A 13,353-nucleotide genomic window follows, 5' to 3' on the forward strand; every position below is an offset into this window, starting at 1 on the left:
ACAAACAAAAAACTTGAATTTACATAATTAAAATTTTTAATTTGTTTAATGAGTGTTGCTAGGGACTGATCTCAGTATCTTATGCATGCCAGGCAGGCATTTTACCACAAAGCTCAATCCCCAGTCCTCTTTGTTTATTTTACATTTTTTATTTATTAGTACTATGTATATATGCCCATAATATTGGGGCTGGGCTTGGTGGGGGGGGAGACCGCATGTGTGCGCTACAGCACGGTTGTGAAGATCAGAGGAAAACTACTGAGCCGTCTCTCTGACCCCTTCCTTTTTATTTTGAGTCAGAGTTTTTATTAAGTTGCCCATTTGGGCTTTGAACATCTTTGTGTTTGTTTTCTGAAACAGGTTCTCATGTAGCCAAAGCTAACCTAGAACTCACTGTGTAGTTGAGAATGGCCTTGCCTTTGTGATCATCCTCCCTCCCTCCCATGTGCTAGGATGACAGGTTTGTGGCACCACATCCAAATGCCAGGGATTGAACCCAAACCTTCGTACCAAGTACTCACCAGCTGAACAACTGAAAGTTGACAAACTTGTCCATATTTTCACAAGTTATTCCAAAATACTTATATAAGATGGGATGGTTGTTTTAAAATAACAAAAATGCCACCCCCCTACATATATTCATATTCAGTAGGCCTGTGCTGGTACCAGCCATTTTATTTTTATTTAGCAAGCAGGACAGCTGGCCCTGACACTGATTGTCCACAGACTATAGCTTGAGAAATATGTAGCACCCAGGCAAAGATTAAGGCCTTTGATGATCCCGTCATAGTTTTGCCATCACTTATTTCCCATCTGCGTCTCTCAGAACTTAACTATATGGACTTAGGTGTTGTATAACTTATCTAGTCACCTATTTTTTCATTAAGTCTGACTTGTTAAATTCATACTTTCTTCTACCAGATTCCACTGAATCTTCAGTATATCTGCATAGCTTTCACTCTCCGATTCATGTTGGTTTCTCCTTTTAAACTTGATGCTGTTTTTCTTTCTCTGTTTTCCCTCTAGTGAGTGATGTAGAACACATCGGGCAGGCTGAACACCCTTTGTTCAAAGTACTTAAGTCCAATTATGTTTGCAGGTTGTTGCGGCAGTTGGTGCCACTCCATTAGAGCATGCATAGCCCACCTGGCTCCAGTTTTTCTGTATGTGCATCTGTGTCGGTCCTTTCTCCGTTACCTCACTGCCCCAGTCAGGTTTCCAGGACCCAGCCAAGTGGATGTGGTATATGACCTAATGTGGTTTAACCAAAGCATAGACCTTATTAGCTTACACAGCTGAATAGTCTGGGGATAAATCTAACCATGGGAGAGATTATTATCTATGACTCAGATTATGGCCAAGACCCCAGACTGTCTTTCCATTTCTCAGCTCCTTCACTTCAGGTTTTGAGGCATGCTTTCCCATCGTATCTGAAGATATAAGTTAACAATTCTCGGGACTGTGCATATTTTCCTAATTACAAACATGGGGGAAGGCTCTCAAACCCCAACAATTTAAACTAACCTGTGAATTGGGCCCCTGACTTTACTGTCCTGACTTGAGTCTTTGTGTTCATTGCTGAACTACCTTCTGTTCAAGGTCAGGTAAATGGGTTGGCTAAAGCTTTTTTGGGGCACCTTTTCCAGCCACTGGCTTCTCTGAGAAATATAGTGCACCCAGGGGCCTTCAGCCTGTCCTCTGTCTTCCTTCTTTCTTGGTGGGCCGATTTGTTATTTTCAAAATCCTTAAGGGGGTTCATCCTGTCTCTCCTTATCCTTATTGAGCACAATGTCTGGAAAATATAAATATAAATCTACACTTTGAATAATTTTTATATCATTGTCCTCTTTAGAAAATTAATCAGGCCAGAGAGATGCTCAGCCTTTAAATGCTAGGTTCACAACCAAAAATATGAAAAAATTAATCATAAAAAATTTTTAAAGGGCCTGTGATTGATATGGGGGGAGGGGATTTAGTCCTGCCTCAACTTGGTATGCCAGACTTTGTTGACCCCCTAAGGAAGACCTTACCCCCCTCTGAGGAGTGGATGAAGGGTGGGAGAGGATGGGGGAGGGAGAAGGAACTGGGGTTGGTATGTAAAATGAAAAATAAATCTTTTTTAGATAGACAGACAGCTATATGATGGATGGGTGGATGGATGGGTGGGTGGGTGTGTGGGTGGATGGATGGATGGATGGATGGATGGATGGATGGATGGATGGATGGATGGCTCATTGCAAGCCTGATACCCTGAGTGCACTCTCCAGAACATACATGTTAAAGAGAGAAGGGAACTACCTCTGACCTCCACAGGTGTGCTGTGTGTTGTCTTCTTGGCCTCTGCATGCATGCACCTGCTCACACATGCATGCAGGCGTAACTAATAAAAGTAAACAAAAGAAAAAGATTTATATTCTGTACATTCAGAATTCTTAACAACGTTTATCGTTTTGTTGCCTTTTCTAGGTTCAAAACTGGCCAAATCAATGGTGATTTGCTGATATACCATGTCTTGCTGACTTTAAAGCCATATTATGCAAAGCCATATGAAATTGTAGTGGACCTTACCCATACTGGACCTAGCAATCGCTTTAAAACAGATTTTCTCTCTAAGTGGTTTGTTGTTTTTCCTGGCTTTGCTTACGACAATGTCTCTGCAGTTTATATTTATAACTGTAACTCCTGGGTCAGAGAGTACACCAAGTACCATGAACGGCTACTGACTGGCCTCAAGGGCAGCAAACGGCTTATTTTCATAGACTGTCCTGGGAAGCTGGCTGAGCACATAGAGCATGAACAACAGAAACTCCCTGCTGCCACATTGGCTCTGGAGGAGGACCTTAAGGTGTTCCACAATGCTCTGAAGCTAGCTCACAAAGATACCAAAGTCTCTATTAAGGTAACTTCCCGTCTTTTTGAATGATTTATTGCCTTTCTTGATCAACCAGATTATAGTCTGACCTCTACAAGTATTCTCAAGTTGCATATCTAATATCAATTACACCCAAATGTTGGAAGACCAAGATTTCTGTCTTTATTGTGGTCCTGAAAAAGGTGTGGAAAGTGCACACTTAAAAGACACTCTCACCAGATAGTGATGGTGCACACCTTTAATCCCAGCACTTGGGAGGCAGAGGCAGGTGGAGCTCTGTGAGTTCAAGGCCAGCCTGGTCTACAGAATAAGTTCCAGAACAGTTTCCAAAGCTACACAGAGAAACCCTATCTCAAAACAAACAAACAAAGACACTCTCATGGGGGCTGGAGTCCAGAGGTCTAGGGTTCAATTCCCAGCACCCACATGGTAGCTTACAAACATCTGTAACTCCAGTCCCTGGGAATCTTCTGGCTTCTGAGGGTACCAGGCACACTGTGATACACAGATATGTATGTAGTCAAACACTCATACAAATAAAATAGATTAACTTTTAAGGCACTGAAGGTTAGGGCAGAAGAATGCTATAGAGAGGGCAGGCAGTTCTTCACTGTGACCCTGCCCAGCAGTCAGGTGTGCAAAGGGGTTCTTTTGATCAGTTCATGGTTTTTCAGAGTGATGAGTTTGACCCCTTCAATCACTTGTTTATAGCATTCTTGACCCTTTTTAAAGGCTATTTTTTTCTGATAGAGTTGTTTTCTTTTGAGAGTATCTTTAAGTAATTTGGATATATAATAGTAACATTTTAATGGCAAACATTATGTGAGGGTGGATGAATGAGCTGGTTTTGAGAATTCTGTATAACTGGACTTTAATTCTCCTCTTCCTAACTACCATTTTTCAGGTTGGTTCTACTGCTGTTCAAGTAACCTCAGCAGAGAGAACAAAAGTTTTGGGGCAATCTGTGTTTTTAAATGACATCTACTATGCTTCTGAAATCGAAGAGATCTGCCTTGTGGATGAGAACCAGTTCACCTTAACCATTGCAAACCAAGGCACACCACTTACCTTCATGCACCAGGAGTGTGAAGCCATTGTCCAGTCTATTATTCACATCAGGACCCGCTGGGAGCTATCACAGCCTGACTCTATCCCCCAACATACCAAGATTCGACCAAAAGATGTTCCTGGGACACTTCTTAATATTGCATTACTTAATTTAGGCAGTTCAGACCCTAGCCTACGGTAGGTATTCCTGTTTTTTGTTTGTTTTTATTCTTTTTAAGTTCAGTTCTAGTTAAATAGTGTATCACTATTGTTCCCTAAGAGTGTCATTGTTTAGACAAAGAAGACCTGAAGTTTAGTGACTCAAATGCATTACTACTTCCTACCTATTTTACTTTAGTAAAATTCTCTGAAGAAATCTTCTGTTGCTCTCTCCTTTGCCTTGGTGGCAGAAGCAACATGACAAAAAGGATGTCATCTAATGGAAAGCATCACAGTAAAACACATATGAGGTGTCACTGCTGTGGCCCTAAATTAGCCTTCGGATGACCTGTGGCCAAGTGCAAGACAAAGTATAACTGCAGGGCTGAAGCAAAACATTGCTGGGATTTCGTGAATGAGGCACCTAAACATTGTCTATTGCAGATCCAGATGTGGATCCCATGAAGGGACAGGAGCTGAACCCAGAAGGGCAGCTATGGTAGAACCCAGTACATCTTAGGGTTTCAGCTATCAGCCCCAAGATAAATGTTCTGGTTTCAAAACTTTTTAAAAATAACGAAAGAAAGAAAAAAGAAAAAGATCTTTTTCCCTCTCTCCCTCCCTCCCTCATTTTCATTCCCTCTGAACAGAGGATAGTTCATTCTATTTCAGCATTGTGATCTGTCTGCCCTGTCAGCCTGTAGAGCCAGCAGATTTGGCTTTGGTGTGGAAATGCTATTTTTCACTTGTCATGCCTGAACTCTCCTTTTTGGTAATAGTAACATGCCTTCCTAATGGGCCTATAAAGGTTTGATAAATAGCATTTGTGGTAGGATAGTACAACACTAGCAAGTAGCTTGTGTTTAGTGAATAGTATTTTCCCCCATCCTTTCTTTTCTCTCCTTTGTTCCCCCATTTCCTTTTTCTTCCCTCTCCTTTTCATGTTTGGATGATTCTTTATATTAGATATCTTGGGAATGTCAAGATTTTGACTAATGGAGATAAAACATTCCTAATCTAAAATCCAAAATGCTCTAAAATCTGAAACATCTTATATATTTTGTCCAGAATCTATAACATACCATTTTTTATTAAGGTAGGCTCTCATTATGTAGGTCTGGCTGACCTAGAACTTACTGGGATTGAAGTCATTTGCCATCATACCCAGCCCATTTCAGAGTTTTTAATTATAGGTGCTCATTTTGCAAAATCTATGTAAATATTTCAAACCCAGACACACATCTGTTGTGGTTATTTGAGATGAGAGATACTCAACTTGTATCAACTTTCAGACTCAGCAACTCTTAGAATATAATATAGCCTAGGTTTCATACTGGGCCTTTTACACTTTCAGAATTTCCTTTATTTAAAAGGAGAACTATGTTCAGTACCATGGCTCCATGGTAAAGGAGTTCATCACTGTGCCTGACAGCCTGTGTTTGTTATTTGTTTTTTGGATTTTTTGTTGTTGTTGTTGTTTGTTTTAGTTTTTGGTTTTTCGAGGCAGGGTTTCTCTGTGTAGCTTTAGAGCCTGTACTGGAACTAGCTATTGTAGGCCAAGCTGGTCTCGAACTCACAGAGATCAGCCTGCCTCTGCCTCCCTGGGGCTGAGATTAAAGGCATGCGCTACCAACGCCCAGCCAACAGCCTGAGTTTGACTAACATTGTTGGAAGAAGAGACTGACTTCCAAAAGTTGTCCTTTGACCTCCTTGTGTGTGTCCTGGCATTTCTGTCTGCACATATGCATACATACAAATAAATAAGTAAAATTAAAATTTTTAAGTCAGATATGGTAGCATGTACTTTTCACACCTACATGCAGGGTGCACACACAGATGCATCTCTGAGTTCTAGGTCAGACTAGTCTACATAGCAAACTCTGGGACAGCCGGGGCTACACTGTGAGACCCTCTCTTGGGGGGTGGGAAGAAAGATTTCAAGATCAATAATCAACTGAATTTTACTTATCTAGGTTCCAGAATCTCAGAAATGGCTCTCTAGATTTTATGTACACTTGACTTCCCTTATCCTGGAAGACTCTCTGACATAATACTCCAGGTTACGGGAACCCAGGTGTATTTTTTATTGTTGTTGTTTTAATGATTTATTTTATTTTAATGTGCATTGATGTTTTGCCTGCATGTGTGTCTGTGTGAAGATTGTGAGATCCCCTGGAACTAGAGTTACAAACAGCTGTGAGTTGCTATGTGGGTGCTGGGAATTGAACCTGGGTCCTCTGGAAAAGCAGCCAGTACTCTTTAACTGCTGAGCCATCTCTCCAGCCTGGAAGCCCAGTTTTTTATAGCTCTTAGGTAGTATAAAATAGCATCAGCATGGTATGAGTTTCTGAAAGTCAGTGAAGATAAACAAATTCACATGCAGTGAAATTAGTGTCCTTATTTTTAAGATAATTGAGCTATGAGCCTGTCTTCTCAATTCCAAATAGTTTTTCATTATTTATAAATCGGGTTTTCTGGTTTTAAGGGTAGGGTCTTTCTAGCCTGGAATTTACCATCCTCCTGCCTTGACCTCCTAAATGCTAGGATTACAGGCCTGTGCCATGATGTCTTGCCCTCTGACATCTTTGTTAATTAATGTCAGTGTATCTCACTATTACTAGTTTGAGTGAAATTGTAGGCAAACACATTTCCATGGCTTTTTCTTTCTGTATCACCATGGCAAAAATTCAGAAGTAATGAAAACCAGAAATTTCAGAGTAATCCAGCAGTTTGTTTAGCTGCATCTTAAAGTTGAGTTTGATATTTGTTATTTGGGAAGGAGTGGTGTGGGATGGAGTGGGATGGGGTGGAATTGGGAGTGAGGCCATTATTTAGAATGCTAGGGATCAAATCCAGGGCCTCACATGTGTAAGGAAAACACTCTACTGCTCAAGTTCTTTAAACTTTTCTGATTTGCTTAAGTAAATTTGCTATAGTTATAACTCATTTTTTGTTTTAATAGACCCTAGATTGTATGATTGGTTTCAACGATTATATATAATAGAATGAGGTCAGAGTGGAAGATGTAATTACATCTTTTTAAACTACAGGTAACTCTGGTTTTAATCTCTAGTTTGCTGTGAAAAATGTAGGACACACAGACACTTCAGGGATATCCTTACTTCAGTATACCACATTATAATTTGAATGCCTCCTTTTAAAAGTTAAAGTGAAATAAAGGCCTCACTGTATAGCCCTGATTGTCCTGGAACTCTCTGTGTAGACCAGGCTGACCTCAAATTCACAGAGTTCCACCTGCCTCTGCCTCCTGAGTACCCGGATGAAAGGCATACACCACCAGGCTTCCTTGTCCCTTAGTCTCTATTTAACTATGTCGACCAGAGAGTAACTAGGAGCAGAGTTTTGACTTCTCTGAAAACACCTTTTTATTCTGTCTTTTGTTCTTATTGATCTGCCTTAGACCCTAAATCTTTGCTGTTTGTGCTCCTGTAAAAGTTTCTAGAAAGGCCTATGCCTGCCTGCCTGTCTTAGGAGGGAGCCTCATGGGCTCCTCTGGCACTGATATCATGAGTCTCCTGTTCTGGGCTTGCTCTACATTCTGTCTCTAGGTGATCGCAACACTGAAAAAGAATTGAGTGTGCTTTGTAATTAAATATTGAGTTGTATGTTGTGGGGGAAATGGAATTACAAAGAAAAAGGAATTTTAAAACAATCTACTTTGTGTTTTCTCTTAGGTCTGCTGCCTATAATCTTCTGTGTGCCTTAACCTGTACCTTTAATTTAAAAATTGAAGGCCAGTTACTAGAGACATCAGGGTTATGCATCCCTGCCAACAATACCCTCTTTATTGTCTCAATCAGTAAGACACTGGCCGCCAATGAGCCACATCTCACCTTAGAGTTTTTGGAAGAGTGTATTTCTGGATTTAGCAAATCTAGTAAGTAATGATTTTCTTTACTACTCAAAATGATTCTAAGACAATTAAAGAATGCTTTTTTGTTTGGGAATTTACCGGTGGTCTTTCACTTACTATATTTTTATTCCTTAAAAACTTTCCTCCTGCCGGGCGTTGGTGGCGCACACCTTTAATCCCAGCACTCGGGAGACAGAGGCAGGTGGATCTCTGTGAGTTCGAGACCATCCTGGTACCGAGCGAGTTCCAGGACAAGCTCCAAAACAATACAGAGAAACCCTGCCTCAGAAAAACAAAACAAAACAAAAAACCTTTTCTCCTTAGCCGGGCGATGGTGGCGCATTCTTTAATTCTAGTACTTGGGAGGCAGAGACAGGTGGATCAATGTGAGTTCGAGGCCAGCCTGGTCTACAGAGCGAGTTCCAGGAAAGCCTCCAAAACAATACAGAGAAACCCTGTCTCAAAAAACCAATGTAAAAAAAAAAAAAAACTTTCCTCCTTTTTTTTTTTTTTTTTTTTTTGGACCGGGGTATCCTGTAACTAAAGGAACTCTGAAAGAAAATCTTGGTGGGATACACAGAGAAATCCTTCAGAACTCTGTCTGGAAGCTCAGGTAGCAGGTGGGATCCTCTTGCCTGTGGGCTGCCTGAGCACTTTCCTTTCTTATTTTGGCTTCCTGAGCTTTAGCATTTCTTTTCATAGGCAAGAATTGTGCATGTCTCCTTGATTTTAAGGAAATAGTTACTTCTCTTTTCTATAGTTGACTTTGAACTATGGTTTTTATTGGACATTGATGTTTCCTAAAGAGTGTCATGTAGATAATGCTAGATCCAGAGCCAGCCCCAAGTTTGTTTTATTAAGTCCATTAGTTTACTGTCTACTCTTTTTAGCTGTTCCCTCCTGTAGTAGCATACATGATGCTCTTATTTGGCTTCCTTCATTCCTGACATTTTCTTCTCTCCTTCCTGTAATACATACAGCCACCCCCCCCCACCCCCGCTAACACATTTCTTAATATTTCAGTGTTAGGTAATTAAATGCTTTTAACATCATCAAGAATATATCAGATATGTTTTGTTCTGGGTTTTTGTTTGTTGGTTTTGTTTTGAGGGGGACGTTGGTTTGTTTGATCAAGTGAAAGATATAGGAGTGTAACTCTGAACCCAGCGACAGAGAGAGAGGAGCGATGAACAAATTGGCAAAGAATGGGCTGGCAAAACCAGCAGAGACAGCTGATCTGAACAGGGGAGAGCTCTTGGACCCCAGACTGACAGCTGGGAGGCCAGCATGGGACTGATCCAGACCCCCTGAATGTGAGAGTCAGTGAGGAGGCCTGGGCAACCTATGGGGCCCTGAGCAGTGGATCAGTGTTTATCCCTCGAATACAAACAGACGTCATGTGTCCATAACACAAAAAGGGATGCTCTCTCAGCCTGGACTCTTATGGGAGTGCCTGGACCCTACCCTGAGTGAAATGACAGACTCTAGATATCCCCTATGTGGAAGGAATTGGCAATAGGGTGGGAGGATGGGGGGGATGGGGGGGGTATGAGAGGAGGGGAGGGAGAGGGAACTGGGATTGACATGTCAAACAAGCTATTTAAAATTTTAAAAAAAGACAAAAAAAAAAAGAAATTGTGTAAGTTTGACAAAAGAAGAAAAATGCAAAGCTTTATTAATAACTACAAATGCTTGAGAATATTTGAGTGAACAGGCATGTTGTGTTCCTGTATAAACAGCTCTTCTGAGATCATTTCAGATTTAATACAGCTCCATCATAGTAGGCATGGAATTTGAAATTTTCAAATGATTTTAAATTCTATTGAAAATAAATAGCTGAGAAAGTGTTGAAAAGAAAGGAAGTACAGACTTGATATTACAGATGTCTCCACATCTGTACACATTTTAATGGCATGGTAATCAAAACACGGATGTTCACAAGTCAGCAGACAGATCCATTTAAGAGAAGCAGACAGCTGAAGCTTTACAAACTGCTTGGGGAGATGAAACTCATCTAAATAAGTTTGGGAAATGAATTAAGCTAGGCCATCTACACTAAAAGATACCAAAATTACTTCTGTCTATATTTAAGAATTGAATATAAATCTAGAAGCATTAATAAAAGAAGTGGCTTCTTATTACTTTTATGTGAGTAGAATGGGTGAAACAAACACAGGATAGAAGCAAAGTAAATTATGAACAGATCAGCTTTCTGAGACTATGAAATATCTCTACAAAAAGAAAACAAGGCTTCTCTGTATAGCCCTGGCTGTCCTGGAACTTGCTCTGTACACCAGACTGGCTTTGAACTCAAAGATCCACCTGCCTCTGCCTCCTGAGTGCTGGGATTGAAGGTATGTGCCACCACTGCCCAGCTGAAGAAATAATTTTAAAAATCAGTAAACCTAACCAGGAGTAGTAGTGCATACCCCTCTTGATCTACAGAGTAAGTTCCATGATAGCCAGGGCAACAGAGTGTCTCAAAAAACAAACAAACAAAAAACTGTACTAAAACATATACAGCATAAACTAGCGTTCTAACCTTTAAATTTTATTTATTTATTTTACTTTTTGTGTTTTGGGATTTTTTTTGAGATAAGATCTCTTTACATAGGCCTGGGTGTCCTCAAACTTATAAGAGTTCTACCTGCCTCTGCCTCCCCAGTGCTGAGATTAAAAGCATGTACACCATGCCTGGCCATTCTAACCTTTTCTTCCCTTTTCCAAACTGAAACTTTGAAACCAGTCACTTTTAATGGCACCATATTATTCCATAGTATGGAGCAACTTAATTTGTTTGCTTGTTTGATTTTTCAACTGTCTTTTTTCTATTAAGTAATGTTTTTTTAATTTATTAATCTTTATTTTGTATGCATTGGTGTTTTACCATAGGTGTCAAGTTCCCCAGAACTGGAATTACAGGCATCTGTGAGCTGCCATGTGGGTGCTGGGAAATGAACCCAGGTTCTTTGGAAGAGCAGTCTTATCCACTTAGCCATCTCCCCAGCCCCCTAAGTAATGTTTTATTAAATTCAAAAGCACACAATATAAATACATGACAACAGAGGTCATGAAAGGTCACTTTTGGTATTGAGTGAGGGAGGGTTCTGGACACTATAGATGTTGTGGACTGTGATCTAGAAGATACTTTCATGATGTACTCACTGTCAAAGCTTACCAATTAATACCTATACCTACTAATTAATATCTGAGCACTTTACTGTAACAAGATACACCTTAGTTTTAAAACAACAACATAAAAACAGTATGCTACAAACATCTCACCATTAATTATTTTATATATATATAATTTTTATTTAAATTAGAAACAAGCTTGCTTTACATGTCAATCCCAGTTCCCTCTCCCTCCCCTCCTCCCTTGACCCTTCACCAGTCCCCCAACCCCCCACCCAATCCCTACACAGTTCCCCAAGGAGGGTGAGGCCCTCCATGGGGGATCGCCAGAGTCTGTCATTTCATCCAGGGCAGAGCCTAGGCCCTCCCCCATGTGTCCAGGCTGAGAGAGCATCCCTCCATGTGCAATGGGCTCCCAAAGTTCATTCGTACACCATGGTACCCAAGGCCCCAGAGATTGCTGAGGCCTCCTCACTGACACCCATATTCAAGGAGACTGGATCAGTCCCAGGCTGGCCCCTCATCCATCATTCTGGGGTCCAAAAGCTCCCCCTTGTCATGTCAGCTGTCTCTGTGGGTTTCACCAGCACCGTCTTGACCCCTTTGCTCATCACTCGTCTCTCTCTGTCACTGGGTTCCAGGAGTTCAGTTCGGTGTATAGCTGTGGGTATCTACCTCTGCTTCCATCAGTCACTGCATAAAGGTTTAGCAGTGGGATTGTAGGCTGGCACTCCCCTGATCCATGTCTAAAATCCATATATGAGTGAGTACATATCATGTTTGTCTTTTTGTGACTGGGTTACCTCACTCAGGATGGTTTCTTCTAGTGCCATTCATTTGCCTGCAGATTTCAAGTTTCCATTGTTTTTTTCCGCTGAGTAGAGTAGTACTCCATTGTGTAAATGTACCACATTTTCTCTCTGTCCACTCTTCAGTTGAGGGGCATCTAGATTGCTTCTGGAATCTGACTATTACAAATAATACTGCTATGAACATAGTGGAACAGACGTCTTTGATGTATGAATGTGCATCTTTTGGGTATGTGCCTAACAGTGAAATTGCTGGGTCTTGTGATAGACTGAGTCCCATTTTCCTGAGGAATCTCCATACTGATTTCCAAAGTGGCTATACAAGTTGGCACTCCCACCAGCAGTGGAGGAGTGTTCCCTTTCTCCACATTCTCTCCAGCATAAACTATCATTGGTGTTTTTGATTTTAGCCATTCTGACAGGAGTAACATGATATCTCAGAGTTGTTTTGATTTGCATTTCCCTAATGGCTAAGGATACTGAGCACTTTCTTAAGTATCTCTCAGCCATTTTAGACTCCTCTATTGAGAATTCTCTATTTAGTTCTGTACCCCACTTTTTAATTGGATCCTTTGATGTTTTAGAAATTTGCTTCTCAAGTTCTTTGTAAATTTTGGAGATCAGCCCTCTGTCAGATGTGGGATTAGTGAATATCTTTTCCCATTCTGTGAGCTGCCTTTTTTGTCTTGTTGACTGTGTCCTTTGCCTTATGGAAGCTTCTCAGTTTCAGGAGGTCCTATTTATTAATTGTTGATCTCACCGTCTGTGCTACTGGTGTTATATTCAGGAAGCGGTCCCCTGTACCAATTTGCTCAAGAGTACCTCCCACTTTCTCTTCTAACAGGTTCAGTGTGACTGGATTTATGCTGAGGTCTTTCACCCATTTGGACTTAAGTTTTGTGCATGGCGATAGATATGGATCTATCTGCAGTCTTGTACATGCCAGCATCCAGTTATGCCAGCACCATTTGTTGAAGATGCTTTTTCTTCCATGTATAATTTTAGCTTCTTTGTCAAAGATTAAGTGTTCGTATGTGTATGAGTTAATATTGGGGTGTTCAATTTTTTTTTTTTTTTTGGTAATTACGAGACAGGGTTTCTCTGTATTGTTTTGGAGGCTGTCGGTCCAGCCTGGCCTCGAACTCACAGAGATCCGCCTGCCTCTGCCTCCCGAGTGCTGGGATTAAAGGCGTGTGCCACCACCGCCCGGCCGGGGTGTTCAATTCTATTCCATTGGTCTACCTGTCTATTTTTGTGCCAGTACCAAGCTGTTTTCAGGACTGTAGTTCTATAGTAGAGCCTGAAGTCAGGGATGGATGGTGATGCCTAACAGACATTGCTTTGTTGAACAGGGTTGTTTTGGCTATCCTGGGTCTTTTGTTTTCCCATGTAAAGTTGAGAAGTGTTCTTTCAAGTTCTGTGAAGAAATGTGCTGGCATTTTGATGAGGATTGCATA

The 13,353-nt window shown here is 40.9% G+C and overlaps 1 protein-coding gene across 10 annotated transcripts in view; it reads left to right on the forward strand.

The window, feature by feature from the left end:
- Positions 1-13,353, forward strand: part of Nf1 (neurofibromin 1) — a 232,041-nt gene that overhangs the window by 182,896 nt on the left and 35,792 nt on the right. For all 10 annotated transcript variants that reach the window (XM_040749259.1, XM_040749252.1, XM_040749251.1 and 7 more), the window contains 3 exons: positions 2,467-2,899; positions 3,777-4,117; positions 7,774-7,976. In XM_040749259.1, the coding sequence (XP_040605193.1) occupies positions 2,467-2,899; positions 3,777-4,117; positions 7,774-7,976 (977 nt within the window). The remainder of the gene's footprint in view (positions 1-2,466; positions 2,900-3,776; positions 4,118-7,773; positions 7,977-13,353) is intronic.

The sequence above is a fragment of the Mesocricetus auratus genome, unplaced genomic scaffold (assembly GCF_017639785.1).
Source record: "Mesocricetus auratus isolate SY011 unplaced genomic scaffold, BCM_Maur_2.0 Super-Scaffold_100007, whole genome shotgun sequence".
In the NCBI taxonomy this organism is placed as follows: Eukaryota; Metazoa; Chordata; class Mammalia; order Rodentia; family Cricetidae; genus Mesocricetus; species Mesocricetus auratus.